We start from the raw sequence: 15,096 nt of genomic DNA, 5'->3' as shown, positions 1-15,096 counted from the left end.
GTGAGGAAATGGGTTTAACAACCTAGACAAGATGAGAAGGGAGGGTTTTACATTTGCACATTCCAATCTCGATGGACTGTAAGTGGCAGTGCTCCTCCCAAAGCATGAGCAGTTCATGACCCACACTCTTTCTGGTCCATCTGTGCTGGAATCAGGGAGCTGGATTACTATGCTGGCATAAGGTTCTTGACCTTCTTCTGCTCTAGATGCAGCTTAAATCAGTTTAAATTTAAATACAGTTTAAATTTTTACCCACCTTGATAAAACCCAGAACCATCAGCATCTCTGACCTACTGTGTACAAAATCCTTCCTTGTTTCTGGTGACACCCCAGTGAAACTCATTGTGGATGGATCTCCACCAAGGGAGAGTCTATCTTGCTTAAAAGGAGGCATTGAGCTCTTTTCCCTGTCTGTCACAGCTTTCAGGCTAATGGGATGCTCCAAATGGGGACAGGAGAAGGAAGCGAGCACACTGCATGCAGGCAGCCTCTAGCAGGTGTTGGGAACCACACTTGGACAAAACAAATTAAAACAGGGGAAAGAAAAACAGTTTCACAGTCAGGGGGAAGGGAAAAGCTAAAGGATGGATGGGGATCACAAGTAGCCTCTCTTGTCTCTCTAGATCTGTTGGCTGCAGTCAGGGAACACTGAAAATAGAAAAGGGTCCTGCCCTCCATAGTAAAGTTTTATGCAAAGGGAATTGCTTTGAAGAAAAGGGTTCCTGAACTTCACCGCAGGAAATTTGCTATTTCAGGTTTTTACAGCAGAGGTGAGAGGCTTGGGTAGTTTGGCTGCATTGAGAAACAGCCCCAGCGTTCTGAACAGAACTGACTCTAACCTATGGGGATGGTATCACTACCCCAGGGATGGTTCCAGCGCTTGACTGGTTACTCCCAGGACTCTCCCCAGATCTCAGGAAAGCAGAGATCAGTCTGGAAAGCTTTTAAGAGCAGCCAAAGTCCAGTCAGCATGGACATGGAATGGAAGATTCATCCCCGTTGACTCCAAACTTGTCCTAGACATCCTCAGGTGTTTCAGCTCGGGAAATACTGAACAACAAACAATTCCTCCCTGTTTGGCTACATCTTTGACCTCTGCAAATGGAAGGTTAAAAACCATCAGGAAGCTAAAATGAAAGGCTTTGAACTCCCAGCCCTCTGGATCTCAGCCTGATGTTTGGGAGAAATCAAAAGCCTCAATTCAAAATGCCTGGGAAATGGGGCTGAGCTTTGATTGAAAGATCCTAAGTTTGATAAGCTCTCAGTAGGTATGTGAGGGTTTGGGGAGAACACAGGGATTTAGCTGGAGGTCAGTGTTTAGGTGAATACTGAGACTGTATTAAACAAAAATTCTGAGCCAAATGACTTGCAATGACAGCAGCAACATACCCCAAGCAGGAGAAGAGGTGAGCGTGGAGGTCAAGTACCAGAACAGGGAGTTTTATCTCCCAAAAACAAACCGCTCTTTTGTGCCTGTGCTTCAAAGAAGATGTCACCAGATTGTGAGAGCTCTTCACCTGCCACATCCCTCTCATTACTGGAATGAAATAAATGGCAACAGCATGAAAACAGCAACTCAAGCAGGAGAACAACAGGTAGACATTGAGAAGAAGGGGAGGGAGAAAACAGGGTGCGGATGCAGGTCTTGACAGGGTGGAGAATTAGGGCAATTACCATTTCTGAGGAAATGCCAGGAATACAGCACAACCTAATTTCCCCAATTAATTCTTCTGCACTTGAGCTGCTTTGTGTGAAGGGCTCTTAAGGTTCCAAACAGGAGAAAAAAAAAAGAGACTCAACATTTGTTTTTCCCTCAGTGTAGAAATGGGGAAGTGTCGAGGGAAAATGTCTGGCTAAAACACAAGATGATGCTGTTACATCTTCCTTTCAGGAGATAAGGAGCTGTGCCACAAACTCAATTTGCAGAGGTTTTTATAGGAGCCACAGAGATATCAAAGACCAGCACGTTCAATACCACAATGACTTTTCCTGCACGCAGAGCACACCAGGACAGGCACAGAGACACTTCACCCACACACCCACATTGAGCCATTCCCTCACCTCCCCTTGCCAGCCCTACTGCAGCTTAGCAGGAATCTGCTTTCTCTGCCCCCAAAACCCCAGTCAGGACAGTGAGGCACCATGGCATGAGCCACCCACACCTAAAGAGGCATAAAGATGTCATCTAGGAGGAGTGACGGCAATAAGAACAAGGAAATAAATAAATCAGGGGTTGGGGTGATGGGATACATGGGATAAACAGATGTTGAGAAGGGCATCAATACTTTCAAACACAGACTCTTGCAAATAGGAAGACTGTAGCTCTGCTTGACTGGCACATCTGTATCAGTCACATCTCCAGGTCATTATGAGGCTTTTTTGCCCCTACTCTTACAGGTCTGACAAAGCAAGATATATTTCCATGATCCCGGCTAAGAAGGAGAAAATTAAAACACTTTTCACCTCCAAGTCCTCTTCCTAATAGAACATACATTTGTAGATGTGAAACTTTCCCAAAACCTGAGCAGAAAGGATGTACAGAGAGCAGCATATCACGTTTTCCTCCTCAGAGAAGGGCTGGAAGAGGAAAAGGTGGTGCACAGATGCCGCTGCACAGCACTGAGGTGCTGGGAATGGTGCTGATGAGGCTGAACGTGACACACATTGTACCTTCTACAACAGATCCCCCCAACACCCAGTGTGGCCAAGGACTGAGCTTGCTGCCTCCCATCAGCACTGAGGACACTGCCTGAGTGCACAGCCTGGCTCATTCTCTGTCCAGAGCTGAGTTACAGCCAATGTACACCGGCTCTACCATAAAACCTGAGAGTGGCAGCTTATTTTCCCTCCCAAATTGAGGCAGTACCACATTCCAGCCAGAAATTCAGAGGGAGTTTTCCTCCCCTGTGCCTGTTGGCCTTTCCCTTAGCAGGTGATGGTTCAGAGCCCCAGCACACTCATCACAGGGCTCCATCCTGGTGCTGACAGGGCTGGGCAGCAGTTCCCCTGTGCTGGGATCCACAGTGCATGAGCTGCACAGCAAAACCACAAAGAAAGCACCAGGGGGCTGACAGGATCCTGAGGGATCCACAGGAGCTCTGAGGGGCTCTGCACAAAAAGGCGGATTGGGGAAAGTACAGCTGACCCTCTGCAGAGAGCTCAGAGCTGCTGGGAACAGAGCACTAGTGATGGTGGGATTATTTTGGAGCCCTCCATGGAGAAGACTGTGGGTCAGACTAAATCCAGTCTCAACACAAGGCTTGTCTGTTAGTCTTACCCACCATGCTGGATGAGCCTCCAGCTGCTAAACCTCAGTGACTTATTGCACACCTGGAAACCTCACTGGAAAAATAACTGGCTGTGTCCATGAGAAAGAAGCCAATCTTGAGTGGCAGAGGAAAAGAGATGGTCAACATGGGAGATGGTCACCAGAAAAGCAACCTTAAATGAGTACTGAAAATTATCAAGAATATGGGGGTTTTGCTGGCCGTTTTAAAGAAAGAGAAGAAATAAATTGTTTGCACAGTAAACCTTCATGCTTCATAGGAGGTGGAATCTCAGACTTTTTAAGGAACGCTGACCTAAGGCCAAAGTCATAGCAGAAATTCTGATGGTCTAAGGGTGTGAGAGCCAAGGTTCATGGGAAGAGATATTAATCTTTTATTAAACCAACTGATACAACAGAAAATAACAATAAAAAATAAGTACTCAGAGAGGGTTTGTGCGCCTAAAATCCATTGTTTCTCCTCTATCAACAAAATCATAAGTTCCATTAAAAGATATTGCTTCTTCCTGCAAACCTTTTTTCTCCCAAATCCAAACAATGCTCCAGGATGATGAGGACACAGAAACAGGGAGCATTTTTGTCATTATTATTATAATGACAAAATAATTATAATATTATTATTATCTCTGCATTTGTAGAAATAAATAAAAATAAAAATAAAAATAAAAGTAAAAATAAAAATAAAAATAAAAAAATAAAAATAAAAAAAATAAAAGTAAAAATAAAAATAAAAATAAAATTAAAAATAAACAAAACATAATAATAATAATAATAATAATAATAATAATAATAATAATAATAATAATAATAATAATAGTACAGAGCCCCCTTTTCAAATCCTGCATATGTCTTTTTTTTGACAAGCAGGTGTGCTCTGCGTGATGAAATGACCTGCAGAATTGAGATTGATCTCTGTGAAAGGATGGAGCTAAATCCCTTAGAAGGGTCAAGCCCAGCCCAGGATTTGGAGCAGGATGCCAGAAGAGTAGGACAGAGGAAATATGGACAGAGGAATGTCTTCATGAGGTTTAATGTCTACATAAATCCTTCCTCTCTTTGGCATGTGACTTCACTGCTGATGTCCCACCCATGTCAGGACATCCCCTTGGGAGTTATTAAGGAGTCTTGACTACAATTTAAGACTGTGTTCTCATCTGAAGATGAAGAAATACTGCCCTGTCCCTGGACAGCTGCCACGTGATTTTTGTTTTGGAACTGAATGACACATTTTGGGGGGAAAAAATGGAAAAATATTTTGGTATTAGTGGAGCTTGGGAGGGTCCAGAGCCACAGACGGGCTCTTGGAGTACCCAAACCCCAGAGTGCAGGGTGAAAGAGCAGCTTGGGGCTCTGATCTCAGCCCTGGTGATGCCCCCAGCTCTGACACTCCCCCAGAGCCACCAAAACATCCTCCAGGACAGCTCTGGGCAGGGCCCCTGTGCCCCACTTGCTGCAGTCTCTGTGCCACCCTCAGCTTGGCTGAGGCACCGTGTCCCTGACCTGCAGCGTCCCACCACCTGCTGTCACAGCCCTGAGTCATACCTCAAAAAAAAAAAAAAAAAAAAAAAAATTGCCTACCCACACGGTTTTTTTAGAGAAAACAACAAGGAAAATGAAATCCGCCCAAACCTTTCCTCTCCAGCGTGGATATATTCCATCCCGCCTTCCCACAGAGACCCACACCAAGGATTGCACAGCACGTTACACAACACAGCACAGAAATGCTCCTCCAGCAGCCCCTCCTTCCCTCTGCTCACAGGAGCTGGGCCACTTCTCCCCGGCTCCCCAGTTCCTCCACTTTCCTCCTCTCTCCACTCAGATGCTGCTCCACCTCCTCCCTCCACTTCCACCTCCACAGTCACTTTCTGTCCGTCCTCTCTTCTCAAAAGGAGGTTAAAAGGCAGCAGCTGATGGGATCCCTCTGTGATGGAGGAGGAAGAGGATGCATCAGCCTTCAGGCTTGTTCCCCCTTTGCAGAGAGGGGGAACAAGCCTCTCTGCTGTTTTTGTTACACAAATGTTTGTTTTCTGTACCCAAATGCGTAACAGAAAATTAATCAGTTCACCTTTGTTAAAGCAATTTCGCATCCCACAAGCGCAGGAGCCAGATGGTGTACTTTCTTTGTCTTAAAAGATTAAAAAATGGGGAAGAAAGGAAATGGCTAGGAACTAATTCTCAGCCTGGAACACGGTAATACAGCCACACATCCAGTTATCCAGGCTTGCAGGGCCTGAGCAGGAGCAAACACAGCGACCCAGAAGGCTGAAGAAGAGTGCTTGCAGAGTGTCTCTCATTTTGTGTCAGTTTGAGTGGGGGATTTCTCCCTGTGTTTCCAGAAGATGACAAATTCCAGCCTCTCCCAGGGCTGTAGCTTGGACACACCAAGCAGGATTTTTTGGAACCAACTGAAGCAGAGCTTTTCTCCAGGTCCCACAGGTGGCAATGGCAGCTGTATAAAGGGGAAAGCTGCCATGCACAAACACTGGGAAACAGACTTGGAAACGTCACCAGGCAGATCATGGATGTGACCAGGGACAGCACTGAAGACTTTGAAAGTTCAATTCTCCAGCCAAATCTCCAGCTTTCAGAGCTGAGAGCAAGGAGCAGTTTGATTCTCCCACTTGAGCTTGTTTGCTCATATTCTGGGAGGAATGTGGTTGGATTGTGCCTGGAGGGGGATGAAGGACCCCTAGCCCCTGGAATTCTGCTCTTTGCTGGCCTGGGGAGGCTTCCCAGCTCTGTCACCAATTCCTGCTTTGGCCTTGGGCAGGCGATGTAAACCCTCTGCTCCTCATGCCACCAGTGTAAATATGGGCAATCAGAACCTTATTTTGCTAGAAACCTTCTTTAACAGAGATAACAGAGAATTAACTTCATGATCAAAAGTTTTAAATATACTGAAAGTAAGCGACAACAAAGAAAGGAAAATCAACTAAGAACAAAAGTCTGTGATGGTCTGAAACTCAGTTCTTGCTCTGGTAGGTAGGTGATAACTGTTTACTACTTTAGTCATATTTGGCAATTTGTGTATGCAGAGAAAAGTTCAATAAAGAGCCTTAGCACACTGCATGAGACAGCACAGAGCAGTCCTCAGCAAAGCACTTTGCACAGACAGGATGAGGGCTACAGGACACCACCACAGAGAAGACAAAAAGATCCCACAACAACAGACTGGCCTGTGGAGATCATCTCAGCCCTCCCAGCTGTGGCAGCAGCCAGCAATTTCTGCCCTTGCACAGAGGGCTCTTGGTGCTGCAGGAGCACGAGCTCGGCTGGGATTGTGCCCCGCAGTGAGACCCTGCCTGTGGCTGGGGCAGGATTAGCAGGGCTGAAGGGAAGAAGGCAGGCAAGAACTTGGGCAATCACATGTGCTGCTTCTCATCCTGCCCTGGGCTCTTCGCTTTTCTGCTCGTTCCTTCCTGAAGTTTCAGCAGTTATGGGACCACATCACCTCTCTTTCCTCATCCCTGCCCAGTAACTGCACTGAGACCTTTTCCCAGCATGAGCTTTTCTGCTGCACAGTGAGGATTGGTTCCCTCACTGGTAATTAAACCCAGTGGCAATCCAGTGTTCTGGCCTGGGAGGAGTGATACATCTCAGCACAAATCTGATCACGTTTTCCCTCCTCCCCAGCACAGTAACTGCACTTGGCAGCCATCACATAATGAAAAATTCCTGAATTTGATCAAGACAATAGGCCACCCCTTTCTGGGTAGCTTGGGGAAATCATCCTCCGTGCCAAACATAATGTTGTAAGCTGAAATAAATCAGCCCTGTGCAAGCATCAGGCCAGAAACCATGGTTCCCTATCTTGAGAATCCCTTCCCTGCTGGTGGATGGTCCAGAGACAAACTCCTACTGCAGTGTGCCCCAAACAGTTCTCACATCACATTTCTCCTGCAGCTGGGAAGGCAAAAATGCTGTTCCCCCAGGGATGCTGCCACCAGGCAGGCAGGACAGTGCAGACAGGTACAGAGGGAGTGTGCAAGACAAGGGAACAGTGTGAGCACAAATCACAGGAGAAAAGGCTGGGAAGGCACTCCTGGCTCATTGAGTCTCTCCCCAGAGATGAGTACAGGATCAGCCTCTACACTAAACCCAGGCATTTTTGTCTAGTTTCTTCCTGAACCTCTTTAATGACAGGCTTTCAGCAACCTACCCCTGGCAAATTATTCCATTGTTTAAATTATGACCTTTCTGGAAAAAAAAATGTTCTGAGGTCAAACCTAAATTGACTATTATTTCCTCTTCCATATTTTATGCACTTATCAGTCAGTCTTTCAGTTGCCTTCTCTCTGGGTCCCTGTATTAAGTTTCTTTAATCTAACACCAGAGGTCACAGCCTGTAGTATTTATCATCTCTCTGGATTACCTTTAATTTGTCAATGTCTTCAAAAAACAAGGAATAAAAATAGGCAGTAAGGATGGAATGATTTCAGAGCCATCCAAAAGCATGTGACTGTGTGCTGGGGTATCACAGAGTCTGTGTGTAGGCATCTGCATGGGTGTCTGAACTACAAGCATGGCCAGGAGAAAGCAGGATTGAGGACAGTGGTTTAGGGATGCCTGATCAACTTCTGTGCACATGTTTCAATGAGGTAATAACCAAGCAAGTGAGCCCAAGGGCTCCAAAAACTGATTTACTGTAACATTTCCCATCTCCCTTTGCTCTGAGCATCAGAGTGCCACTGCAGCTGCCTTACCCTGTAGTAATCAGTGCTGTAGACATCTCTTGACATCCCAAAGTCTCCAATCTTCACCAGCAGGTTGGCTCCGACCAAGCAGTTCCTGGTGGCCAGGTCTCTGTGCACAAAGTGCTGGGAGGCAAGGTACACCATTCCAGAGGCAATCTGGCTGGCAATGTGGAGCATCTGGGATAGCCCTAGCTCCCCTTTGGCTTGTCGAGGCTGCCCATCCACCAGGATCATTGCATCTGGGCCGTGTGCCCTAGAGGGAGGAAAGAGCAAAAAGCACAGAGTTGGGTCTCAGGAGTGACAGGAATCCCACACAGTCATTGCTCTTGCTGTTGGGGACCAGCCCCAGCTCTGTGATGTGAGACAGACACAGCTCCAGTGGAAAGGAACAGAGAGAGCTATATTAAAACTATACTAAAAGAATAGAAGAAAGGATTTCTTCAGAAGGCTGGCTAAGAATAGAATAGGAAGGAATGATAACAAAGGCTTCCGTCTTGGTTGGTTGTTTCTAATTAATGGCCAATCTGACTGTGATTGGCCATTAATTAGAAACAACCAACATGAGCCAATCACAGATGCACCTGTTACATTCCACAGCAGCAGATAATCATTGTTTACATTTTGTTCCTGAGGCCTCTCAGCTTCTCAGGAAGAAAAATCCTAAGGAAATGATTTTTCCTAAGAGATGTCTGTGACATATCACGCTTTTTTATTTTAGTTAAATTAAAAAGAAAAGTGTTTGTAATTTTTTCTGCTGGGCTCGTGCAGAGGAAAGAACAAACACTTGACAGGTTATCTGTTGCCAATCAAAACCTCAATCAAGTGCTGATGTGGAATGATCAGGGAAATAATTCACCTGTAGAACACAACCAGGACGTTGAGGCTTTGGGGGAAAAAAGTCACCATTCTGGCTTCCTCTTCTGAAATCCCTTTTCTGTCCCACAGCAGTCCAACTGTGGTGCTGCTTCACAGGAAGGGGAACACCAGAACTCTGCAAGTTTCCTAACAAAGCCTGTTTGTTTGAGCTAACAGCAAATGGCAACAACTTATTGCAGGCTGCATAATGGCAACATGCTGTTACCCCTACTTCGAAACTGCTGCTGACAGGAAACAAAAGCTGGAAAACCAGCAACCAAAGGAAAAAGGGGGAAGTGATAGACACCCTCAGTGAGCAGAGAGGGATGGGGTCACTGCAGACCCCAAGGCAGGGGGGGCTTGTGCCAGGAACGCCCAGCCTTGCCCCCCACCCAACCTGCAGGCAGATTCCTGTGTTCACCATGCCTAGGGATGCTCCTTGGAAGGCCTTGCCTGTATTTCCCCATGCCAAGAACTTTTCTATCAGTGTTTTCTGAGGCAGGACAGCATCACTGCAGCCTGCCTGGTGCAGACAGCAGGGTCTGTTGTGGCACCATCAGCCTGGTGGCTTTGGAAGGCACAAGGAGCCATGCCAGCACGTGCCACCACTAACCCAGCTGGTATCTGCTGATCCTGGTGCTGCCCCTTGCCACACCAGTGAATGTTTCAGGCCACTAAAACTCTCTGTTCTCCGGGAAGCACACAAAGGTCTAACAACACCGAGGGGAATTTATTTATTGTGCTTTTCTCTAGGAAACTGGGTCTAAAGTGAGTCTCTTCCGTTTTACTGTTTTTCCAATTTCTGCAGTTAAACTAGGAAAAGTCCATCTGAGCGTCTTACAGACTCCCAGTGTCCCTGGCCTTCAGTGTCTGGGAGTCACTGTCCCCTGCTGTGGGCTGGGTGAATTATTCCATGATAAAAACTGCTGCTTGCTGAGGGATTCCAAGCAGCTCTGCATCACCAACCCTTCCAGATCCCCTTGCAGCCCCCATTCCCCACCAGCAGACACCTTACCTGGCAAAGCCCAAACTCTCTTTCCATATGACATTTCCTCAGGCTTTTTGAGTGCTTCTTTGCAGGGTTTAAGCTCCCTTGTCCCCAAAGCCATCTTCCTTTGGGACATAAAGTGCTTTTTCACTGCCTACCACATTCCAGCATGCAGGCAAAGGAGCACATATAGCTGCTTTTTCCAAGGCTGCACAGGAAGGAGAAGCTGGCAGCTAAACACAGCTGGAAGATGAGAAGCTGCAGTCCCAGGGACCACACAGCTGGAAAAGTTTCTTTTCCTTCATAAAGGCCAAAGATAATACAAGAAGCTTTCTTTTCCAATGAGACTGGAGATGAATTTCATCAGGCATGAGTGCTTCTCAGACATGTCCCAAGAAAGAGCTGGGACATGGGAGTGAGAGGTCCATGGCTCCAGCATGATTTCAGCCTTAGGAACACACTGCTGAAGCAATTCCATCAGGCAGTGGGCACATGACATCTTTCTGAGACACTGAGAGAGCCTGTTTTGCCCTGTACTCTTTGGGAGGTTAACTAGAGCAGTGAGAGAGGCTGTTCCTCAGCTCTAATATCTGACTCCTCTAAGGAAATAAGGTTGGTGGCTCTGCCAGGAAAAAGGATAGGTCAATTTGGAGTTTTCCTTTGTAAAGCACTTGAAGAGCAGCATTTCTCGGCCTCTTTTCAGACTGCCTGCCTTCAGTCACAAGGCTGAGGCATTGTCCTTAACACTGCATCACCAGTCTGGGCTAAAACACCCTTTCAGCCCAGCCCCTGGTTTCATGCTGGTGGCAGAGCTCAATCTGCTGCTGCTGGGAGGTTGCTGAGGCCTCCAGGTGTGACAAAAGAAGGTCCCAGGTAAGCAAGGCTGCTCCCCCTTGAATGTGACTCTGAGGAGCTCTGTGAAGCCAGCAGCCTTCAGTCATCCTACCTTGACAAAGATGTCTTGGATCTATCCAGAGCTTGAGACAGGGGCTGAGCTATAAATCCTATTCAATCTGCCCACAACTATACCAAAATGAGGATGAAAATCGATGCAGGAATATTCCCAGCTCACCCACTGCCCTGCAAATGCCCCAGAGCTGGAGACAGGTTGGCACTACTTGGCAGAGGAAAGAAGAAATATCTAGGATCCTTCCTTATATTCTTCTGGTGTGGGTGATTGCTTAGAAGCGAAAACCTCAGGTAAAAACTTGTGCTTCCTGGTCAGAAACTGTGTTGGTAGAAAAATACTCAGTGAGTGTATCCCAACCCCAGACCTAGACCTGCCGTGCACAAGATTCTTGTTCCCCCTGCAATCATATTCACACTTAGCAGTCAAAACAGGAAAATATCAAGGGTCCAATTTTCTAAATATTGGGAAATAAAACTACTAATTATTTCAAGAGGTAAGTACCACTCCACTTGCGTGCAGGTTTCAGAGTGGAATTTCTATTTTGTGGCAGAAGAGCACCATAAACATCCTCCCACAGCTGCTCCCCGGCCCTTGCTGCTGCTGGAAACAGAGCACACAAGTGATCTGCCTCAGGCTGGTGAAATGGTTGAATGATGATGGGGGGCACTGGGAGCTCTGGTAATTTGCATCTCTCTAGAGACAGAGAAGGTAATTACAGCACTTCTTGAGGCCTTGCCTGACTTCATGAGTAGTCTGGTGCCACAGGTTAGGGACCAGGAACAGGGATGGACCCCACAGGCACTGCCTGAGACTCCTCCAACATTTATCAGGCCTTTTCTGAATGCAGGAATGAGAACAGTGACCAGTAAATGCCTAGGATGCAAATCAGGTCAAGGACACCAACAAATTTCTCAAAGGAATATTTTGAATATTTTGGTTCTTGTGCTGTTGAAGCAGGAGCTCAGTGGCTGAGGCAGTGATGGCAAGTGGCCCTCCTGCTTCAGTGGGACATGGCTTTGCTGGACGTGCAGGACTTGGAGCTGCTGACAGCTGTGGCTTCATGTCTTTCCATCCCCACAGGGCAGAGAAGGATCACAGCCACGCTCCCTGCAGCTTCAAACTTGCTCAGGTGGGAGAAGAAAACCCCAATTTCCACATCTCCTGAGATTACCTAAGAGAAAATGTTGAGACAGAGCTCCCAAAGCCCTAAATCTGGCGAGTACCATCACCTCCTCCAAGCTGCGCTTGGAACAACCATCCATCACCTCTCACCCCACCAAACAACAACACCATTAGTGCACCACTGAGCTAGAACAAGTCCCCCCGAGGCTGTGGGGCAGCCCCACAGCAGCACCTCCCATGCCCTCATTACCACCCACCTGAGGAATTTGTTGAGGTCCCCGTGCTTCATGTACTCGAAGACCATGATGAGCGGGTCGCCGTCGCCGCAGACGCCGTAGAACTTGACGATGTGCTCGTGCTGCAGGTTGGTGAGCAGCTCTGCCTCCCGCTGGAAATCCTTGCGGGCTGCCAGCGTGGGGTCCTTCAGAGCCTGCAATGAAGGATGCGTGTCAGAACTCAGGACATCCCTCCAGGTGCCCAGAGCTGCCAGGGGGCTCGGAGACCCTGGCACACAGCCCGGAGCACCTGTGGGTTTGGTTATGACACGTGGAGCAAATCGCCAGCTTTGTATGAGGACCTGAAAGTCACAGAAGTTTAAATAATGTAATAGTAACATTATTTCTACCGGGTGAAAAGGTAGATTTTGGGATTTTTAGTATGGGGGTTTTGGGGACAAGATGGAGGGACTTGAGCGTGTCCAGTCCTCCTCCTCCTCCTCCTCCTCCTTCTTCTTCTTCTTCTTCTTCTTCTTCTTCTTCTTCTTCTTCTTCTTCTTCTTCTTCTCTTCTTCTTCTTCTTCTTCTTCTTCTTCTTCTTCTTCTTCTTCTTCTTCTTCTTCTTCTTCTTCTTCTTCTTCTTCTTCTTCATCTTCTTCATCATCTTCTTCTTCTTCTTCTTTGTCATCTTCTTCTTCTTCTTCTTCTTCTTCTTCTTCTTCTCTTCTTCTTCTTCTTCTTCTTCATCTTCTTCATCGTCTTCTTTTTCTTCTTCTTCTTCTTCTTCTCTACCTCCATCTTCTGCAGTGATGCTGGCGCTTTGGGATTGGTTTAGAATAGAAGTGCACTGTCTAACATAGGTGATAGGCATTGGAAAGTAATTGTAAATATGTTATACGTAGTTTGTAGTATAAAAAGGCAACACTGCTCCGAGGGCGGTCAGAGTGCTGTTGGATGCCTTGCTGAGCAGACCTTGGCTGGGCAGGAGGAAAATTTTATAGATAAGAATTAATAAACAACTTCAAGACTGAAAATTGAAGAGCTCTGACTTGTTCTTGGGACATGTGGGCTGAAACAGAAACTTTTTACATATCTCAGGACTGCAATTAACAACTAAGCTCCTGAGAGATGCACACACAGAGTGGGCTCAGGTGGGGGAAAATCCAAAACAAAGGGGTCACAGCATCTGGGAGGAGCTGATGAGGAAAGGAGGGGAGAGGAACCACCCAGTTGTGCTGGTGGCACCATGTTTGTGTTGTCATTCCTGTAGTTACTGTCCCACTGGGCTCCCCAGCTCATTTCCTAGGCAGCAGCAAACATGCCTCAGAGGGTAATAGCTTCCAATTATTCCCAGCTTGGGCAGAATTTATACTGGTGACCTAGGGGTGAATGGCTTCATATCTCATTATTATTAAATTCCTGAGCCAGCCAGTCCTTGCTATCTGTCTTTTATTTTGAAATAGCTGACTACACTGCCTTTATTCAGAAGATGGATTTGCCTGGCTGTGCAGTTATTGTGTGGATTTTTCAAACTGCCTCTGAAGAAGGACATTGTCAAGTCTTTTCTCATAATTTTTAAAATCATGTTTTTATTCCCTGCTGTTTATAACAACTCCCCTGGCAGACTGATGCTGAAACCAGTATCCTTATTGAGAATACCTCATCTCCCACAATTTGAGAATGCTATTTTGCCATTGCAAGGCAGCTTGCGTGCTTCAGGTGGTGTGGACCAACCTGACATTGCAGAGTTGCCATAAAGGTGCTGCTGTGGCTGCAGCTGATGACAAGGGAGGATTCTCCAGGGTTGGGCTCTGGCTTGCCTGTGTATTTTTGTGCAGTTGCATTGGAGAGTTAGTCTGAAAGCAGCTTGTTGTCATCTCAGGGTATCAAGGAAGGGAACCTGATAAAAAAGTTTAAGTCCAGACCATTTGACAAGATGAAATGGCCACAAGAATCAGCACAGTCTTTTAAAATTAAGAAAATGAAGAGTCTGGTCTTGAGTTGCTGGTAGTGCATCGTATTCGCTGCATCCTCCACATGTCAGGACTGTTTAGGACCAATTCTGGCTTTAACTGTGCAACCTAACAGGAGCTGAAAAGGACTCAAATCCTGAAAAGGACTCAAGGAAACTTGTTCCACTATCCTGTGTTGGTCTGACGTGCACCAGTTGCCCTTCAGTGGTGGGGACACTGGGCAGCTCTCCCTTTACCTACACACAAATATACCTTCCCCCTTTCCCCATGCCTTGAATCTCCCCATGCAGACAGCAGAGGTGGCCTGAGCAGCTGCAGGCTGCAATTTACGTGCAAAAAGGGGTGCTAAATGTCAGAAAGCTGTTCATGGAGAGTGGGGCCCAACACTCTGTTACTGCACCTGGGCTGGTCCATGGTGCTGCTGGCTCCAGAGAAGGTGCTTTTCCCCTTGGAGCAGACCTGCTGTGAGGCTTTTCCCCAAGCCTTAGGACACTGCCTCATCTGATTCGGCCCCCAAAGTGCTATTCACATGGCATAAACCTATTTTAATTCTTTGCCCTTTGGGATAACTTGACTAGAGATATTTAGATGAATGTTAGTTACATGGTGCAGATGGCAAAGCATCCATCCTTATCTCAGGCACCCAATTATTTTAGTCATTTAATATCTTCATAATGTTGATGCCACCCTATTTTTCTGCAGGAAAATAGTCCCTTCCCCCATCACTCTTTTCTCCCCCTTTTTCCTGTGGTTGCACATAATATTTCAAGCTCCAGTGAGTTTAGGTTTCATCTCCTTCACACACAATCATTTTTATAAGGTGTTAAGATTGTAAGTTTGTTGATCTCACACACCAAAAAAAAAGTTATTAACTCCCTTCTCATTGCTAAGGTTGCACAACCAAGCGTTTCAAAATGAGGGAGCTGGAAGGGATAGAACAGGGAAAGAGGACCAGAACCAAAGAAAGAGAAGGGATGTCTCAGTAAAATCAGTGGAATGTCTCTCCCAGGAAGGTTCAGGGTAGATTATTTTTTTGTGTGTCTCCATCACACA

The 15,096-nt window shown here is 46.6% G+C and overlaps 1 protein-coding gene across 2 annotated transcripts in view; it reads right to left on the bottom strand.

Moving 5' to 3' along the window:
- Nucleotides 1-15,096, bottom strand: part of NTRK3 (neurotrophic receptor tyrosine kinase 3) — a 218,343-nt gene that overhangs the window by 37,201 nt on the left and 166,046 nt on the right. For both annotated transcript variants that reach the window (XM_058033644.1, XM_058033645.1), the window contains exons 14-15: nt 12,113-12,285; nt 7,990-8,233 (exon numbers count right to left, since the gene is read on the bottom strand). In XM_058033644.1, the coding sequence (XP_057889627.1) occupies nt 7,990-8,233; nt 12,113-12,285 (417 nt within the window). The remainder of the gene's footprint in view (nt 1-7,989; nt 8,234-12,112; nt 12,286-15,096) is intronic.

Source organism: Melospiza georgiana, chromosome 13 (assembly GCF_028018845.1).
Source record: "Melospiza georgiana isolate bMelGeo1 chromosome 13, bMelGeo1.pri, whole genome shotgun sequence".
NCBI classification, from domain to species: domain Eukaryota; kingdom Metazoa; phylum Chordata; class Aves; order Passeriformes; family Passerellidae; genus Melospiza; species Melospiza georgiana.
This window is presented reverse-complemented; position numbering and strand designations above follow the sequence as displayed.